We start from the raw sequence: 19,975 nt of genomic DNA on the forward strand, positions 1-19,975 counted from the left end.
TCTCCAGACTGAGCAACCAGAACTCTCTCGGTCTCACCTTGTACAGAAGGTGCTCCAGCCTTGGATCATCTCCATGGCCTCCTCTGCATCTGCTTCAACAGCTCCATGTCCTTTTGTGCCGATTGTGTAGCAATTGTATGGACTCGATGCAAAGGAGGGCAGAGCCAGGCTTGGCTGACACAGGGCTTGCTTTTAAGGGATTTCTCATTGTGGTTTCTAAATTGCAGGACAATTACCACATGGCTTGAGGACTGCGCTGAGATTTGGTCATTAGGGATGTTGCTGTTGTTTTGGGGACTGATCTTCCATTCGCCTGGCACAAGAGCAATGGGATGCAGAGTGACGATAGACCAAGAGCTGAAATCTATTGCCCTCAAAAAAAAAATCATTTACCCTTGGGCTGAGCCATTTTAACTTGTTACATTAGTAATTAGATTAATTGGTAATTAATTGATGAAGAGAGCGTAGCTGTAGATGATAACGGTTGTTTTTCTGTACTTGTGTTAGCAGTGCACCTCGGGCTTTAACCTACACAGAGCGAGGTGAGCGTTCGTGCTCCTGGGGAATGTTTTTACTTTCCAAACCAAGCAGGATAACCGACACTCCTGAGGAGAAGATGTGTCTGTTACGATTTAAGTTTCCCTATTGGTGTTGACAGTAATGAGAAGGAAGGCATCGAGAGTCAGCTAGGTGATCGGGTTTGAGCCACTCTGTCTGCTCCATGGTTTGGGCTGCAGTTTTCCCATCCGTTTTCCCATGGGGATAATCCAAGCGAGCTGCCTTGCAGGCTGTTGACAGCAATTAAATATACGGATTTCACTTTGGGAGAATGTGATGATGGTAAATAGGGATTAAGATTGCTTAGTGTTGTTTGGAAGGAGGTTTAACCCTTGCATCTCTTGAGCAGCATGGGGAGGTGCTGTGGGGTCTCTGCCAGCCCTTTGCCATGCTGCTGGAGCAAGGAATGGGATCCAGGATGTGTGCGATTGTCTCTGCTGGGACATTTCTGCTTGTGAGCAATCAGCCACACTCACTGAGTGAGCAGCTCTTGCTCAGCTCCTGCCTGGTGCTTCCCTGCAGTAGAGTCAGCACCGTGCCCGTTCGCGGCTTCCCTCTGATGACCCAGAGTGTCAGAAGCATTGGATTCGCAATGCATGACGTGGCTTGGAGGGGCACCATGAGGTGACAGTGCTCGGACAGAGCTGTGGGACGTGGCACCCAGTGTTTCCAAGTTGGAAGTAGCATGTTCCTCAGATGCAGCTGAGAGCTTTGGCTCCGTCATGGCTCGTGCGAGCCAGCATGCCAGATGTGGCCCCTTGCCCTTGTCCCAGCACAGCCTCCTTTCTGGTATGCAAGATGTTGCAATCCATGTGAGTTTTTGCACAGAATCTTGGACATTGTGATCCTAATCTTGATGTAGTTGTTGTGTTTGTTTTGAATGGATTTGTTGCACAAGACAGTGGAGAGTGGAGCTCTGTATCCTAATCTGTCTTGAAGCTCTTTGGTATTCTGGATTGACAACAAAATACACGTGCTTGGTATTAACCCTGAAACATCCTTTGTGGCCAAATAATGGCAGTAAACCCATTTGGGACAATGCAGTGACTCTTTGGACATGGAACAGTGACGTGTCTGTGTGTGTGATGGGAGCCAAAGAGATCATAGAATCATTAAGGTAGGAAGAGACTTCTAAGATCATCCAGTCCATCCGTCCACCCAACCCCACTGTGCCTCCTAAACTGTGTCCTGAAGTGCCCCATCTACACGTTTTTTGAACCCCTCCAAGAATGGAGGATCCACCACTGCCCTGGGCAGCTTCTGCCAGGACTTCAGTAGTCTTTTGGTAAAGAAATTTTCCCTGATACCCAATCTAAACCTCCTGTGCACAACTTGAGGCCATTTCTTCTCTTTGTATCACTTGTTACTTGGGAGAAGAGACCAGAACCCACCTCACCACAACCTACTTTTAGGTAGTCATAGAGAGCAAAGAGGCCTCCTCTCAGCCTTTTCTTCTCCAGGCTGAACAGCCCCAGTTCCCTCTGCTGTTCCTCATAAGTGTTGTTCTCTAGACCCATCCCCAGCCTCGTGGCCCTCTGGACAGATGCAATAGTGAATGGTTTTGTACATGGGAAATAAGACACAGCCACATTGAGTGTTTAAAAATTGGGGAAAAGGGATCATAGCTGTTGTAGTGGCTCACGTCTCAGCCTTATGACCTGCAGCACACACCTTCAGTGAAGACCATGCACAGTTGCAGCCTTCTCATGGTGCCGTGGTGGTGTTTGCTGGCTGTAAGCCCCTCACAAACCAAATACAGGTGGGGAAAAGGCTAATTCTGTAATGAAGGCATTGGGTTGCCGTTGAGGTTTGGGTGTGATTTGTCTGTGCGTTGGGTTCTGTCATGGTGTCTAGACCTACGTGCTGGTGTCAAGATCAAACAGGTGGTAGGAGTACGTCTGGGCTCTCATCAGTGCCATCACCCATGCTTTCTACCCTTGGAAGCCAGGGTGTGTTGTGCTTGGATCTGACCTTGATATGAAGTTAAAAAGCAGCCAGGAGACATACCTGGAAGCTCTTTTAGCTTCACGAATTGAGACGGAGCTGGGAAAAAAACAAGCTAGTCATTCCTTTTCTGTCTAGTCTGCAAATGAGGGTAATAATTCTTTTTCCTTACCTTTTGTCTGTTGAGATGAAACTTCTGGAGGGTGAGGTCTGACTTCAGAGACTGGGGACAGTGACTTTCGCTGGGACTGCTAGGGGACTGCAGAGAGTGGAAAAATTTGTTATTTGTCAGGAGAAAAAGCCCATGAGCAGCTGGGATGTGCCCGTACTCGTTTCAGAAGGTTCAAGAGGTCTTTTTTCTTGCAAGTCACGCTTATGTCCCAGAATGAATTTAGTCTCATGTAGCTAAAACACACCTAAAGCTACCACTGAGCAGTGTCCAAAACCAGCTGAGCAAATAGGCGTTCACTGTGTTTTAGTCCTAATTTATGAGCAAGAAACTGGAGCAGAGGAGAAAGAGTCAGCACATAGCCTTTAGACCCTGTGCAGCAGAGCCAGGGCAAAAAACATCAAGCAGTTGTTCTCATTTGTCAAAAATACACCCCTCCATCAATAAAATAAATATGGCTCTCCTTGAGCTTATTTCATAGAATCATGGAATGATTTGGATGAGAAGGGACCTCAAAGCCCACCCAGTCCCATCCCCTGCCATGGGCAGGGACACCTCCTACTGGATCAGGGACTCCAAGCCTCATCCAACTTGGCCTTCAACACCTCCAGGAATGGGGCAGCCACCACTGCTCTGGGCAACCTGGGCCAGGGCCTCCCCACCCTCACAGTGAAGAATTTCTTCTTAAGATCTCATCTCAATCTCCCCTCTTGCAGCTCAAAACCCTTCCCCTCGTCCTGTCCCTGCACTCCCTGATCAAGAGCCCCTCCCCAGCTTTCCTGGAGCCCCTTTCAGTCCTGGAAGCTGCTCTAAGGTCTACCCTCAGCCTTCTCCAGGCTGAACAACCCCAACTCTCTCAGCCTGGCCTCGGACAGGAGGTGCTCCAGCCCTCAGATCATCTCTGTGGCCTCCTCTGCACTTGCTCAAACAGCTCCATGTCCTCCCTGTGCTGAGGACTCCAGAACTGGACACAGGGCTCCAGGTGGATCTCTCATAGCGGAACAGAGGGGCAGAATCCCCTCCCTCCCTGCTGGACACACTGCTCTGGATGCAGCCCAGGACACGGGTGGTTTCTGGGCTGTGAGCGCACATTCCTGGCTCTTGTTGAGTTCCTCCCTCAGCACCCCAAGTCCTTCTCACCAGGGCTGCTCCCAATCCATTTCTAATGTAATATTAATCTGTGTGCTTGTGTGTGTGTTTGGTCAGGATTTAGAGCATTATAGCAGTTTGCTGTGCTGCTCATTCCCAACACACAGCTTTGCTGTTGGGGGCTGGCGAGCGAGAAAGAAGGGGAAGGAAAGGACTCAAAGTAGGAGAAGCAATAGTGCAGCCAGCAAATATTGATGCTTCCTTTAGAAGAAAAAATGTCCCTAAACCAGTATTTCTAACACTGGAATTGCAGATGGATGCAGAAGGTGTCATTGTGACAAGGCTCCATGCTCTGAGATCCTATTTCAGATTGCAGATGGTTTCGCTTTCCGTGCCTCTTCATTGTCATTTCTTGCTATGTTAAGTCCCATTTAGATTTGTAAGGTCCCTGAGGAGGTAACCCATCATTTTTCTTTGTCTGCAAGCTGCCATGAACGTTTATAGCTTGTTATAAATAACAATCATGTTGGAAAGCTCAGGAGGATGAACATGAGGGGTTTGGAAGGTCAGGAATACAATGAAATACTGTGTGTGCACATTCACATACACGTGTGTGATCTTTAAGGTCCCTTCCAAAGCACTCTATGATTCTGGGTACACAAACACATCCATCCTGCACACAACATGCATTGAGAACGGCCTGTTTAACTTGTGCTGCATTTGAAATGTGTTCTATGCCAATGACCTGGCCATCAGTCTTCTTCCTTTTAACTGGTGGATTCTCCGGGATCTCCTTCATCTTCCAACTCCAAACTCCGTCTGCGTATCACAGTTTCTCAGGTCCTAGAAGAAGAGTTCTTCTCCTCCCCCTCTCTTGTAGCCAGCTGGAGTCATTTCGCGTTATCAGTTGAGTGAGTGCTTGGAGGTGATGAGAATCACTCTCTTCAGCCCTGGGACCGAGCATTATCTCTTGTCTGGGGCAGGAGGAATGTAGCAAGCTGTCTCCAGACCTGTGCAATAAGCCCTGATGAGCGAGTTTGGTTGCTGCAGTGAGGAGGGGGAGGGAAAGCTTATTTTTAACTGGAAGCAACACAAGTGAGGCTGAAGTAGCTCTCTGCTGCTTTGCCATCGCCAAGCGTACGTGTGAGCGAGAGAGTGGCTGAGCACGGTTAAGTATGGAGATGGAGATCCATCTGCCGTGTGTTGTGGGGTGTGTGGGGCTGGGGCACGTCGAGTGGGAGGATGGAGCATTTTGGGTGGAAGTATGGAGCATATCGGATGGGAGGACAGACCATGTCATGTGGGAGGACAGAGCACATCGAGTGGAAGGGCAGGGCATGTCAGATGGAAGGATGGAGCACGTTGGATGGAAGGACAGGGCACAGCAGCTGCTTTGAGCATTTGAACTCCTGTGTCATACGCAGCAATCCCTGATAACGTTTATCTATTTCTCTTTTCCAGCAGAGGCGATCCTTTTCCACGCCCTGCTCCTCGTGTTGCCTCTCTCCCTGTCATTCCTCTTTCCCTTTCGAACTCTCATTCCCCTTTCCCTCTCCCATCCTTCATCTTCCCACCCCTTCCTCTCATCTGAGCCTGACCCTGCTCTCTTCTTGCCCCTCCTTCCCTGCCGATCCCTCCCCCTGCTCTGGATCTGCTGGCTGGGGGATTTTTTTTCTCAGGCTGCTCGGCAGATGTGACAGCTTTGAGGACCGTATCACCCAGGAACGGCTCTATCTGGAGTTGAAAAAACCTAACGTGGTTTCCCAGGCAGCAGGAATGGATCGCTGAGAGAATTTCAATCTCCGACTGCTTTTGTCTTGTGGTAGTGACTTTTATTCTTTCTGTTTGTGACATTTGGTACAGTACAGTTGTCAGCAGTGAATGAGAGCCTGAAGTTGAGTTGATGATTATAAAATCAGTGCCACCGTATTTGTATTATTACATTAAAGGGACGCTGCTTATGTTTAAATACAGGTTTGGCTTGATTTACAGAATCTTATATGCATAAAATGTTCTGCTGAATTTCTGTCTGAATTAGAAAAGGGCCTGGTTTTATGTGTTTTATTTAAACAGTCTGTGCTGGGTATTGGAAATAGAAGTAAATAGCTCTTGCATGCAAACCACAAAGCGCAAGGAGGCTGCTTAAATACAGCCCTTCTCACTGAAATGCAAAACCTACACAGATTATTACAAGCCATTGCGTTTCAAATCACTATTTTTAGCGTGTGAATCTCGTTTGCTCTCAATGCAGTGTTCCTTTCAACCACCTGTCTGCTACAGTAGTGTCTTTATAAGCAAAGATTGATGCTGGATAAAGTGAATGTCACGGGGTGCCCAGGGAGTTGTGGTATTGGAGTTGATTCTATTTGGTTGTTTTTAAGATGTGTATTATAAACCAATAAGGTAGGTGCTGGCTGTGTCAGTTCATCGCCCTAGAATTGACCATGGATTTAGTAGATGACGCTTGCCGTGTTCGGGAAGCACTTTGTGGTGTGTAGGATCAAAGTGTGGTCCAGGGGCTGATTGTTGGGGTAGGGATTTAATGTCCATTCATAAGTGTGGTGGTTATGGTTATGCAAATGGATGTGCTGGCATGCTGCCACTGCTCTTTTGGGGGCCAAAATATCACCTGGGCTTTAAAGATTTGCATTTTGAAGACTAGAATTATTCTCCTTATGGGGAAATGATTGAAGTGCTCATAAAGCGATGGATAGCGTAAGTGCTGATAGCTGTGGTGTTTGTAACACCACGATTTACAGGACTCTCTGCCACCTGAAGCAGTAAAAGAGCAAACTTGAAAGCAAACTTGTGTGCTCTGCTCTGACTGTCTTCTCGTTAGGAAGATGAGATGAGGAACGAAGCTGTGAGAGCAGGACAAGGGAAGATACTGGTTAAACGAGTACCCTCGGTCTGTCTAGAGGTGCTCCTGTGCTGGGGGACCAGGGAGCTGTCAGGACTGAGGTGTAGTCACTGATTCAGACTGAAGCATTCACTATTATGCTACAGGCGTACCTCCTGCTTTCCTTGGAGGCTGCAAGAGCTCCTCAACAGTACCAGCTCTTGGGTTGAACGGTTGCAACACCATGAGCCATTGGAGCATCTTTCCTTTCCAGTGCTGTCTGTGCTTTTTCTTTCCTTAAACAGTTGCCCTGTGAGTTTTGTTTCAATTATTTGTTAATACGCAGCACTGAGGGGCCTTAAGGATGAATCAGTGTTTGAGTATTGCAGTACAGACCTGGAGTACAAATTCTCTTCCCGTATGCTCTCCATTTAAAATGTACCTGGGTTTTCATGAGAACACGTTCTAAGAAAAGGTTATTCTGGCTGTGAAACCTCTTCTGGTCAGAGCAGTTGTTTCCAGCCTCTTTTGTAAGCAGTTTTTCAGTTGCCTAGTCTTTTGCTTTCTTTTTCAACCATAAGGTATCTTCAGTAGGCCACAGTGTTGCAGTCAGCAGTGTCTGTGTGTGACACTGTCAGGATGGCTGCCCCATCCCTGGAGGCGTTCCAGGCCAGGTTGGATGGGGCTTGGAGCCCCTGATCCAGGGGGAGATGTGCCTGCCCATGGGAGGGGTGGAACTGTATGGGCTTTAGGTCCCTTCTAACCCAAACCATTCTATGGTTCTAAGTTCATACTTCATCAGGGTGGATTGCATGATTGGGGTTTAGATGGTGCAAAGGTCCTTCTCTGACAAACACTTCCCATCCCAGTGACTACAGGATTGCAGTAACCAAGCTTTAAGCAAGTGTGTATGCATTTTCAGGATCTGAGTTTAGCACTAGGAAGCAAAGTCATTCACCTGGTGGCTGCACTTTGCTCCCTAAACTAGTTTTAAGTGGAAAAACGTGGAGAATATTTGACATATATTTCACTGTGGGGGGAAAAAAGCATGAGATGGGCTGATCTTTGAGACCAGTGTCCTCTAAAAGTGTGCTTCTGTCTGCACCCCTCACGTTATCTCTGCGCGTGTTCTGTGCCTCTGACCCTTGTGAATGTTTATTGAGCACAAATAGTTGGAAGCTGAGGTTTGGTACGGGGGAAGAGCTGAAGATCGAATGGCAAAAGTTCTCTACTTGATGCCAAGGAAGAGGTTGTCTTCAATCACTATAAGTGGTATTAGTGAGGGACAAATGCTGGTGTTGAAGTTGTAAGTGGAAGAGGAAGGGCAGATAAACATTTTCTTTTTGCTGGTGGATATAGATCATCTAAAAGTTTTTTCCCAAAGGAATAATTTTTTTTATTGTGAGGGTGGGGAGGCCCTGGCCCAGGTTGCCCAGAGCCGCGGTGACTGCCCCGTCCCTGGAGGTGTTGAAGGCCAGGTTGGATGGGGCTTGGAGCCCGTGATCCAGTGGGAGGTGTCCCTGCCCATGGCAGGGGGTGGGACTGGATGGGCTTTGAGGTTGCTTCCAACCCTAACCATTCTATGATTCTGTACACCTTTCTCCCAAGCTAGGGAGCGTTAGCGCTGAACTACCTGAGAAGTTTTGGCACTGGGTCTCATCTTTGTCTCATCTCTCTTGCGGGTGTCTTTGTGCAGTTCATCGTGTCCATTGACAGAAAGCATCTTGGAGAGATGCTGATGAGCATCCATAGAACAGTCGTCTGCTCCTTAAACGTGTTTTTCCAACAGCAAATAGGAAAGTGTAACTTGGAATATTCATAACTTTAAAGCCATCAAACCAGTCCATGGGATTGTAGAACAATTTGGGGGAGGAGGGACCACAAAGGAACTGTAGTCCAACCCCCTGCTTAAAGCAGGCTCCACTCTCACAGTCAGACCGGGTTGCACAGGGCTTTGTCTTCAAGAGAAACATGGTCTTGAAATCCTCCAAGGGTAGAGACAGCACAGCCTGTCTGGGTAAGCAGCTCCAGTTATGGACTCTCCTGGTCATGAAAGAGTTTCTCCTTCTATCTAGTTGGGACCTCTCTTTTTTTGATTTATGTCTATTGTCTCTCAGGCTCATACCACTGTGAAAACCCTTGCTCTCCATAGAAAATGTCCCTACCTTGGAGCTGTTTCTTCATGGAAAGGGTCACTTCCCCTTACTCCACATTCCCTGTCTGTCTTTTGAAGAGGTTGTGTCCATCTATCACAATGCTCCACTTACTGAAGCTTTCCCACCTCTGTGACAGCATGCAGAGCTCCAGTTCTTCCTTTTTCTTCCTATCTTCTCAGTTTCAAAAAGCTCTAAACCTTTTGGCTTTCTGTCTATCTACATCTCTTTCTTTTTGTCTATAAAGTCTAAATTCAGATTTTGAGTGTCTCTTGTGTTTGTGTGTATTTGTGTCAGCTGCTCTTGGCTTGTTGATGGCTGTTCACACAAACTCTCTCAGCCCCCAAGGGGAAGGAATCTTAGATTTTAATTTTAGCTCCTTGAAGTACCTGCTGACAGTTTGATTTCCACCTACCACATCCTCTTTCTCTCCTAAGCCCTCTGCCTAAGCAAGAGAATTTGAAATCCAAAATCAATCTTGGGCAGCTCTTCCTTTGGTGTCAACTCTGTCATCTTTAAGTGGCAATCAGATGTTTATTACTTACTTGGAGTGACCCATGAGGAGCCACCACAAGCCCTCTTCATAACCCCCCTTCTTTCCAGGCTTGTAGTGGAATCAACGCTGTCTAACTGGCTGAACTCCAAAGACATTTAACCCAGATATAAGCCTATAAAATATAAATATATATCTCTTAATACCTGTCCAAAATGTTTATATTGGGCAATATGAATTGGTAGAACTAAATGAAGCCAAGTGACAGGAGTTCAGCTGTAGACGTAACAGGCGTCCGTTTCTTTTCTGAACGAGGGGCATGGTTTCATAGTGGGCAGAGCACTAGAAAGGTCTGTAGATCTCCTAGTTTGGCCATCGAGGTGCTCAGTGGTCTCCAGCAAGTCATTGTGCTCTTGTTGACTCTATCTGTTCATCTGTAAAAGCAGATGATCACGTCAGCTCCATTTTTAAAGTGCTTTTCACTGGAGAGAATGTTTTTAATGCAATGTGATTAGCTAATATAATTGATATTACTGATCGGGCATGTCAGACTTAAAAGATTTAATAGCACTGATGGCATTGCTTTCTCTGTTCAGGCATCATGTTCCGCAAGAAGAAGAAGAAACGCCCAGAGATCTCGGCTCCACAGAACTTTGAGCACCGTGTCCACACTTCATTTGACCCAAAGGAGGGCAAATTTGTGGGCCTGCCACCTCAATGGCAGAACATTCTGGACACGCTGAGGCGCCCCAAGCCAGTGGTAGACCCTTCGAGGATCACGAGGATGCAACTCCAGCCTATGAAGGTAAGAGAGGAAGGCTGCTCTTTCCTGTTCCCTGGGTTTTCCTTGGGGAGGCCTGAGTTGAGGTAATGTTTCCCTATATATTTAAATGGGGCTAAGGGTTGAATCTGTAGGAAATTTGGTGGATAGCAGGTTCTGGGCTTTGATAGCACTTCTTCTGAGGTGATAGTAACTCATCAGAAATAGTCCTTAACAGCAGTAAATTCTCTGCTCAAATAACCTGTCACTATCACAAGGACCTATGGAAGTTTTTGTGGTAGCTGAGAAGGTCTAGGATGTTCGGCTGTCATACAGCGAAGAGAAGAGGAGAATTTGTGGAGAGACCTGGTTTAGCAAGTTCGTCATCCTCGTGGGTGAGGAAGTTTGGCTGGTAATTAAGTTGACAGGGAAGCCTGAGTGGGAGGGAGAGAAGGGGGTAGCGCTCGCTTGCTGTTCATGGATGTCCAAGTGAATGAGAGGCGAGGGATTAAACTCGGATTTTGGCCAAAGGGTCCATAAAACAGCAGTTGCAGAGAAAATGGGACAGCGTGGACAGAATTTCTTTGAACAGGTCCCTCAGTAAGGAGGAAGAAGGGGCTGATCCTGTAGATAGGTGCATTTAGGTGGCTATGTTGGATGGCTGGTGGTAATGGCGTCTGGAGACTGTGTCCTAAGGGACCGCAGGAACCAGCTGTGTGCAGAGAGGGAGACTTGGGGCGACTGCTTGGAAAAGAAAATTAAACACAATAATTCTGTCATCATCTTACAAGTGTTTCTGGCTTGAGGGACGTTTTGGTTCCCTGTTAAAGAGAACCTCCAGGGGCCTCAAACCTGAAAGGTGAGTTGTGAACTAGAGATGTTACCACTGGAACTTGAGGAGGGACATAAAAGAAACTGGTTGTCCATCTGGTGAATATATTTAGCTTTTTGAGTACAGAGGCTTAAACCATAGGGGTTAAACGGTACAGCATTTTACTGTAATGCAAGAATTGATGAAAAGACAAACCCGCAATGTGCATGGCACATCAGGATCTTTGGACACAGTCATGGAATGGTTTGGGTTGGAAGGAGCCTCAAAGCCCATCCAGTTCCACCCCCTGCCATGGACAGGGACACCTCCCACTGGATCAGGGGCTCCAAGCCCCATCCAACCTGGCCTTCAACACCTCCAGGGATGGTGCAGCCACCACTGCTCTGGGCAACCTGGGCCAGGGCCTCTCCACCCTCGCAGGAAAATATTTCTCCCTAAGATCTCATCTCAATCTCCCCTCTTTCAGCTAAAAACCATTCTCCCTTGCCCCATACCTCCCCTCCCTGATCAAGAGCCCCTCCCCAGCTCTCCTGGAGCCCCTTTCAGTACTGGAAAGTTTCCATAACGTCTCCCCAGAAAGTTGTTATAAAAAGGAGAAACCTGCTTAGGAAGAAGAGGTAAAAGAAAAAGGGAAGATGTATTGCCTCCTGGTTGAATGTGCTTTGAGGCTCCAAAGGAAGTAGGAGATATGACCATTATCCAAAGAGATAAAATGTGTAATAAGAGACAAACTTGGTTGGATCAGGAGCTCTCTAATGAGCTTAAACTGCGAGAGGATTGCTCAGAAGGGTGGAAACTGGGTCAAGTTATAAAGGGCAAATAGAAATTTATGTACAGACAAAACTGGAAGCCAAGATGCAAAAGGAGATGTTATTCTCAAAGAACATAAAGGGCACTAAGGGATACCATAAGTAAACTGAGGAGCAGGATGAAGGAAAGAATTTGTTCACTGCTCATTTTGGAAGACAGTTAATAATGGCTCACACTTTATTCTTAAATGTTTAATGATTGTTCTTCAGTCTTTATGAAAAGGATTAAGTGTGATCAGTGGGCTCACACGGTTAACATGAGCACAACAGGGGAAGAATGTAGGCTAGAATGAGGAAAGAACGTGAACAGAAATGAGACTTCCTAGATAAGTTAACTCAGTCCAGTTCTGGAATTCCAAACATAAGAAGGATATGAAGCTGTTGGAATGTGTCCAGAGGAGGCCACAGAAATGATCCAAGGTCTGGAGGACCTCTGCTATGAGGCCAGGCTGAGAGAGTTGGGGTTGGTCAGCCTGGAGAAGAGAAAGCTGCAGGGAGACCTTAGAGCAGCTTTCAAGACTGAAACGGGCTCCAGGAAAGCTGGGAAGGGGCTCTGGATCAGGGAGTGCAAGAATAGGATGAGGTTTTGAGCTGCAAGAGGGGAGATTGAGATGAGATCTTAGGGAGAAATGTTTTACTGTGAGAGCGGGGAGGCCCAGGTTGCCCAGAGCAGTGGTGGCTGCTGGAGGTGTTGAAAGCCAGGTTGGATGGGGCTTGGAGCCCCTGATCCAGTAGGAGGTGTCCCTGCCCATGGCAGGGGGTGGGACTGGATGGGCTTTGAGATCCCTTCCAAGCCAAACCATTCCATCATTCTAAGTTCCATATTTTCAAGCCAGCCAGGCCTAATGGAATTCAAGGAATTGCAGATCAGTCGGAATAATTTCAATTCCCAGAAAGAGACTGGAACAAATAAGCAAGTAATCTGTTCGCAGACACTTCCTAGGAGATAGCAGGGTAATAGCTAGCAGCCAGCCTGGATTTATCAGGAACAAATCATGTCAAGCAACGCAATTTCCATCAATCTCAGGGTATAAGGCTTTGGGGCATCGAAAAACGACAGCATTCTCTGACATCGTGGCTTCATTTAGGCTCTTGGTTCTGTACCTATGGCATTCCTGGAGTAAACTGGGCAGGTTTTCCCGTGCATTGGGGAAAGTATACTGCAAAGGACAGTGTGACACATCGCTGCCAAAGCAGAAATGTGCAGGAGGAGTTTAGATTCTGTCCTGTGTCTAATCCTGGTCAGTGCTCTCATCATTGACTCATTAAACCTGTAGATGGTAAAAGCTGAAAGAAGGTTCAAGCCCTTACGAGCAAAATGATGGAATACCCAGTAGTCTTTGAAAACTAGAGAAGACTCCTAAAATAATATTGGGTTTTATCATAGAATTATGGAATGGTTTGAGTGGAAGGGACCTCAAAACCCATTCAACCTCTGCCATGGGCAGGGACACCTCCCACTGGATCAGGGGATCCAAGCCCCATCCAACCTGGCCTTGGACATCTCCAGGGATGGGGCAGCCACCACTGCTCTGGGCAACCTGAGCCAGGGCCTCCCTACCCTCACAGTAAAACATTTCTCCCTAAGATCTCATCTCGGTGTCCCCTCCCTCAGCTCAAAACCATTCCCCTCATCCTGTCCCTGCACTCCCTGATCACGATTTCCCCCGCAGTTGAGGGCCTTACTGAAGTAAACCAAGATGTCTGACATTTCTTATGGATGAATTAGCATGGGCAGGAGACTCTTCCACCTCAGTGACAGAATTCAGAGACTGATTTCTGACCATTTACTTTTGGCCTTTTCTTCCCTATCAATGTTGATGTAAAGGTGTTGGAAGCAGCCTGAGGAGTTGTGTTCTCAGCACATGGTTTGCTTTCCAGCAGCTGGGGCTGAGAGGGAAGGTGCGGGTATGTAGTGAGGGGCAAGCATTGCTACAGTGGGACTGGAGAGCGGTGTCTCCTGCTGCAGGTGGTGTTGTGTATGCAGTGGTATGGGTCAGATTGTCAAACAAGGTGAAGAAAGGATGAAATCTCTGTCCTGCCTTCCATTCTCAGACACTGAGCAAACTGGGTGCTTGTTTTGAGCGCTCTGGTGGTATTTGGTTGAAATTACTGGAGCTGCTGTTTTACACCAGCTAAATATTAGGCTCAGAGTAATTGATTCAGCATCTTTAGAAGAACCCTGGAGTTCAGTTAGCAAACAGGGGATTGCCATCACTCCAGGGAAGGCCTTTCCTTGGGCAGAGATTCATGAAGGTGTGGGAGTGATCTTGTGCTGTGAATTCCTGTGAGGAAACAAAACATTTTGATTCCCAGCACTAAAAAAGCTTCTGTAAGCTTTTGAGTTCCAGAACAAACAAGGTAGAGCACAACATAATATACCAACAGCTTCAAGTGTCTTGTTGTATAGTGCTGTTGCTTGCTTGGACACAAGCCTTGTTCTTCCCGGTTTGCTTACAAGGCAGTTGTGAGCTGCTGTGACCCTTTTTTCATCATTTTTAATTATAATAGCTTGGCAGACCAGCAGAGGGATGCAGTGTTTGAACAGTGTGGTCTTTGCTGGTCAGGATTAAGATGCACTAGCAGAAATTCACAGGATCACAGATGGTTTTGCTTGGAGAAGACCTTTACGATTATAAAGTCCAACCGTCAATTCAGCCCTGCTAAGTCCACCACCAGACCATGTCCCCAAGTATGACATCTACTCGTCTTTTAAACACCTCCAGGGATGGGGACTCAACCACTGCCCTGGGCAGCCTCTGCCAGTGCTTGACAGTCCTTTCGGGAAAGAAATTCTTCCTCGTGTCCAACTTAAATCTCCCCTGGAGCGTCTTGAGGACATTTCCCCTTGTCCTGTCACAGGGAGAAGAGCCCAGCACCCACCTCACCACAACCTCCTTACAGGCAGTTGTAGAATTGTCCAGAACCAGACTAAGGGAGGCTGATTACAAACACTACAAAGAGTGGTACAGGGGGAGATGGACCTTGTGTTGGAGCAGCAAGGTGATTTTTGCAGATAGAGCTTAGGACATGTAACTTCTGACCATGAACTCTTAGGTTTTTTGGGCCCAAGTGATGTAGTGCAGCACAAGAGGGTCAGGACTGCTAAAACACCTTGGTTTAGCTCTAGCGTCGTCCTTTACAATGCGAGTGCAGCAGCAGAACTCCCTGTTCTGACTGAAAGCACCGCTGCCTCCGACAGAAGGATGTGACCTAATGACTCTTCTTTTGAAGGACAATGAAACAAAGACAGAAAGCAACATTTTTGTATTTCTCCTAAATTCCTTGAGTAATTTTTGGCTGAACATAGCCTGACCTTTTGTCAAGATAACCTGAGCCCTAATTTTTGTGATTCTAACTAACCCTTCTGTTTCACAGACGGTGGTGAGAGGCAGCACGGTAGAAGTAGAAGGCTACATCTCCGGGATCCTCAATGACATCCAGAAGCTTTCTGCCATCAGTTCAAACACTCTGAGGGGCAGGAGCCCCACCAGCAGAAGGAGAGCTCAGTCCCTTGGGCTCTTGGGGGAAGACAGACCCCCAGACATGTATCTTCAGAGTCCTGAAGCAGACTGGGTGGACAAATATGGAAACTACCTCAATTGCAATGGTGGGACCAAGGTGACCCGGAGGCAGACGATGTGGCCGGATTATAAACCTCGCTTGGAAGGACAATCTCATTCGAACGGTATGGTCATGAAAGCCCAGTCCCTCGGGCCTTCGGAGTTCCAAGATGCTGATGACAGCTGCCTCCAGCGCGCCTCTGGTTTGCAGCATATGCCAACTCTGCCAGGGGAGAACGAGAAGACAGGGAGAAAGAGTTCAGAGGAGTGCTGGCCTCAGCCTTGTCTCCTACGACAGGCAAATTCCAGGCCGTCGGGGGAGGGCAGCCCTAGCTCCAAATCAAGGGAGAACAGCTTGAAGAGGAGGCTGCTGCGCAGTGTGTTTCCATCCTCCAGCGGCTCAAACAAGTCAGGCCCCTCCCTGCAGATAAAGGTATGGTTATCCAGTATTTCTGAGTGACGGCACCATTGACTTTACAGTTGCAGAGGTTAGTTACACAGATGAACAAATTGAATTGCAAGCATCATGCAATCATCTGTTATTGGTATGATTAATGCTGGAATCAAAATGGTCCTGGACAGGGAAGCATGTAGTCTGCATAAGCTTGTAGAATAACAGAATGGTTTGGGTTGGAAGGGTCTCCAAAGCCCATCCAGTCCCACCCTCTGCCATGGGCAGGGACACCTCCCACTGGATCAGGGAGTCCAAGCCCAGTCCAACCTGGCCTTGAACACCTCCAGGGATGGGGCAGCCACCACTGCTCTGGGCAACCTGGGCCAAGGCCTCCCCACCCTCATCGTGAAGAATTTCTTCCTAATGTCTCATCTGGGCCCTTTGCTACGGGAGGGATGTTGCAGCTCTGGAATGTGTCCAGAGAAGAGCAACAAAGCTGGTGAAGGGGCTGGAGAACAAGTCTTATGAGGAGTGACTGAGGGAACTGGGGTTGTTTAGCCTTGAGAAGCAGGAGGCTGAGGGGAGACCTTATTGCTCTCTACAACTGCCTGAAAGGAGGTTGTAGAGAGGAGGGAGCTGGCCTCTTCTCCCATGTGACAGGGGACAGGACAAGAGGGAATGGCCTCAAGCTCCGCCAGGGGAGGTTCAGACTAGATATCAGAAAAAAAAATTTCACAGAAAGGGTCATCAGAGGCTGTCCAGGGAGGGGATGGAGTCACCATCTCTGCAAGTATTTAAAAGACGGGTAGACGAGATGCTCAGGGAAATAGTTTAGTGGCAGATAGGAATGGTTGGACTTGATGATCCTAGTGGTCTTTTCCAACCTGGTGATTCTATGATCTAAATCTTCCCCCTTCCAATTCAAAGCCATTCCCCCAGGCAGAAGCATAGGTTGGGATGGAGGTAGGGGACTTGCTTATTTTTGCCCTTCTGTAGTAGAAAGGCATAACTTAAAAACTGTTTTAGTAGCCTAATTTTGCCACACAAAAGCAGCCTTCCAGGACTGAAAGGGGCTCCAGGAAAGCTGGGGAGGGGCTTTTGATAAGGGGGTGCAGGGATAGGATAAGAGGAATGGTTTGGAGCTGAAAGAGGACAGATTGAGATGAGATGTTAGGAAGAAATGCTTTCTGGTGGAGATGGGAAGGCACAGGTTGTCTAAAGAAGTTGTGGATGCCCCATGGAGGTGTTTGAGGCCAGGTTGGATGGGGCTTGGAGCCTCCTGGTCTGGTCAGAAGTGTCCCTGCTCATGGCAGGGGATTTGGAACTGGATGTGCTTTGGGGTCCTTTCCTACCAAACTATTCTGTCATGTGTTTCTATGATCTACTGGCTGGTGGCCCATGCCCGAGTAGAGGAAAAGCAACCACTTCTTTCTTCTTTAGCAAGAGTCTGGACCTCAGCTCTCTCACAAGGAGGAACAGAGGCTGGCAGTCAAATGGTATCTGTGTGTGGCAGTCTTTGGTTGTGCTTGAACTCATACTGCCCGTGAGAGGAGTGGGAAAGCTCCTGAGGTTGCCTAGTAAGTCTCTCATCCCAGTGATGGATCTGTGCCATCACTTCTGGTTGTTTATCTAAGCTGTTCTTAACAGCCTCCAGTGATGAAAACTTTTGTCTCCCTTACAAATGGAGGTGATGACGGGTTATTATAATGTGTAAGAAATGCACAGTTACAAGTGAAGTGGACAGGGGATGCAGTTGGTTGAACATGGGGTTGTGGTTACCTGCAATCACCATGGGAAGGTTGGGTGCTTTTCCCTTTGGTTGAACCTGGGGAGGTGGGTGCTTGCTGTCACCATGAGAAAGTCGGGTGCTCTTCTGTTTTCCCCAAGTATTAGGGGAAGGAGTTGAAGAACCAAAGACATGTCAACACATCCAGAGACTGAGAAGGTGGATAGTGGGGCTGTCAAAGGAGCAGGAAATAACCCTTATGTGTGGTTGGACAAACATGCGTGAGCTTGCATGCATGTTGTGTTCCCTTTCGCATGCTCTAGCTTATATAAAGCTTTTTTTTTTTTTTTGCCTCTCTTGTAAGACAAAACAAGAGTTGGGAAACAAATGCTTCATTGCCATGAACGTGTCTCCACAGGACAGCAGGGGTGGAGCTGGCAAACGGGGAGGAAGTCACTTGTGACAGGCAGTTGGTGTTCACGCACCCCTGCACCCAATGCCAGCATCTATAAATCATCCTTTCAAGGCCTCTGCGTGTGAAACGAGCTCAGTGTGTGTTTGGCTTATGCAGATTCTACTGTTGACAAAAATCCTTGATTAAGAAGGGTGCAGAATTAAGTTCTATGCTCTCCAAGCTTGAGGAAGAGCGTCTGGAAAGCTGCCTGGAGAAGAAGGACCTCGGGGTGTTGTTTGATAGTTGGCTGAATGTGAGCCAGCAGTGGTCCAGGTGGCCAAGGTGACCACGAGCATCCTGGCTTGGATCAGCCATGGTGAGGCCAGCAGGAGCAGGGCAGGGATCGTCCCCCTGGACTCAGCGCTGGTGCGGCTGCACCTCTAATCCTGGGTTCAGTTTTGTGCTCCTCATTCCGAGAAGGACGTTGAGAGGCTTGAGCATGTCCAGAGAAGGGAGTGGAGCTGGGGAAGGTGCTGGAGCACAAGGGTTATGAGAGGCGGCTGAGGGACCTGGGGCTGTTCAGCCTGGAGAAAAGGAGGCTGAGGGGAGACCTCCTCACTGTCTACAACTGCCTGAAAGGAGGTTGTTGCAAGGTGAGAGTTGGTCTCTTCTCCCTTGTAGCCAGTGACAGACAAGGGGAAATAGCCTCAAGATGCGCTGGGGTATTTAGGTTGGACATTAGAAGGGATTTCTTTACTGGAAGGGTTCTCAGGCCCTGGCAAAGGCTGCCCAGGGCAGTGGTTGGGTCACCAGCCCTGGGACAATTTAAAGATGAATAGATGTCATACTTGGGGACACAATCTGGTAGGGGACTTAGCAGGGCTGGATCGATGGTTGGACTTGATCTTTATGGTCTCTTCCAACCGAAACCATTCTGTGATTCTATTTTCTGTCTGAGACAGAGAAAATGAGCACTCTTCTAAAGATTTCTCTACTGGCACTTTTGGGTTCCTGTACCCATGTTATTAAGTTTGCTCATAATCTCTCTGAATTCAAGAGAGAAAAAGCTTCCTGCTTTGAAGTTTCCATTTTGCCCTGTAGTATAAGCGGTTGGTTTGCTCTTTTTGAAGTCGCTACTGTGTCAAATCTGCTGTTATTTTACATATGACTACATATATGATGTATTTTGTACCTCGATGTTGTTGAGTTTAGTTAGTCAACATTTCCAGGGTGAGTGTTAGCACGTCAAGATTTATCCTTCCTGGGAGCAGCACAGGCATGGGAATGCGTATCCTGAAGCTACGTTCCCACAGGCTCTGATCTCACTCGATCTCTTAAACTAAACAGGGTTGGGTGCATGAGTGGGAGGTCTCCAAAAGGCTCTAGTGCTTTGGAGAGCACTGGCAATTCCAATCCATCGTAGGTCAATTTTGGGGTAGTAGGACAGCAAGGTGGCATGTCTCGCTGGCCACCCACTGCAGTTGGTGCACAGACCTTTTCCCAAACCAGAGCTCTTGTTCCATGTTTGATAGGCAGGAAAGCTCTGCAGGGACCAGTGGGAGAGAGTTTTCAGTAGGCAGCACGTAATTACCCAGAGGGAATTAGGCCAAGACATCAAAGTGATTTACAGCGTTGGCATGAATCCTCTTTTCTTTTATACATAGGAAGATCAGAGGCACAGAGGGAGGGAGGATTTTCAAACTCTCTATGGCACAGGTTGCCCCTGAGTTTTGATGGCAAGGCCGGAATGCTTGCAAGCAGCTGGGTTTTTTCTGTGGTTTTTGGGTTTTCGTGGGTTTTTCAAAGCATGTGCTTCAAAAACGACCTTTTAAACTGCTTTGGTTTGGAAGCCCTTAAAGCATAGCACCATCCTGTAACTGATTCTTGAAACCATGCATGTATGTGGCTTTCCCGAGTCATGCAGCATATGCTGCTCTTGACTCCAATCTGCCACTAGCTGGACCAGGCCAGAGCAGCGTCACACACAACTGGTTTCTGGCACTTCTTGTTAATCCAAGTTAACTTGAACCTGAGTTTGGACAATCCCAATCCCAAGTAAAGGCTGGGCAGAGAATGGATTTGGAGCAGTCTTGAAGAGAAGGACTTGGGTGATGAGGGAGGAGAAGCGTGACAGGAGCCAGCAATGTGTGCTTGTAGCTCAGAAAGCCAACTGTGTCCTGGGCTGCATCCAGAGCCGTGGGACCAGCAGGGAGGGAGGGGGATTCTGCCTCTCTGCTCTGCTCTGCTCTGAG

At 47.8% G+C, this 19,975-nt stretch overlaps 1 protein-coding gene across 6 annotated transcripts in view; it reads left to right on the forward strand.

The window, feature by feature from the left end:
• PAK6 (p21 (RAC1) activated kinase 6) overlaps positions 1–19,975 on the forward strand; it is a 47,358-nt gene that overhangs the window by 16,569 nt on the left and 10,814 nt on the right. For 3 of the 6 annotated variants that reach the window (XM_009566764.2, XM_054066723.1, XM_054066725.1), the window contains exons 5-6: positions 9,842–10,050; positions 15,025–15,642. In XM_009566764.2, the coding sequence (XP_009565059.1) occupies positions 9,847–10,050; positions 15,025–15,642 (822 nt within the window). In that variant the 5' untranslated portion in view covers positions 9,842–9,846. Of the gene's footprint in view, positions 1–5,221; positions 5,583–9,841; positions 10,051–15,024; positions 15,643–19,975 lie in introns of all 6 variants that reach the window. The other 3 variants (XM_054066728.1, XM_054066726.1, XM_054066727.1) reach the window with 3 other exon arrangements.

The sequence above is a fragment of the Cuculus canorus genome, chromosome 5, assembly GCF_017976375.1.
Source record: "Cuculus canorus isolate bCucCan1 chromosome 5, bCucCan1.pri, whole genome shotgun sequence".
In the NCBI taxonomy this organism is placed as follows: domain Eukaryota; kingdom Metazoa; phylum Chordata; class Aves; order Cuculiformes; family Cuculidae; genus Cuculus; species Cuculus canorus.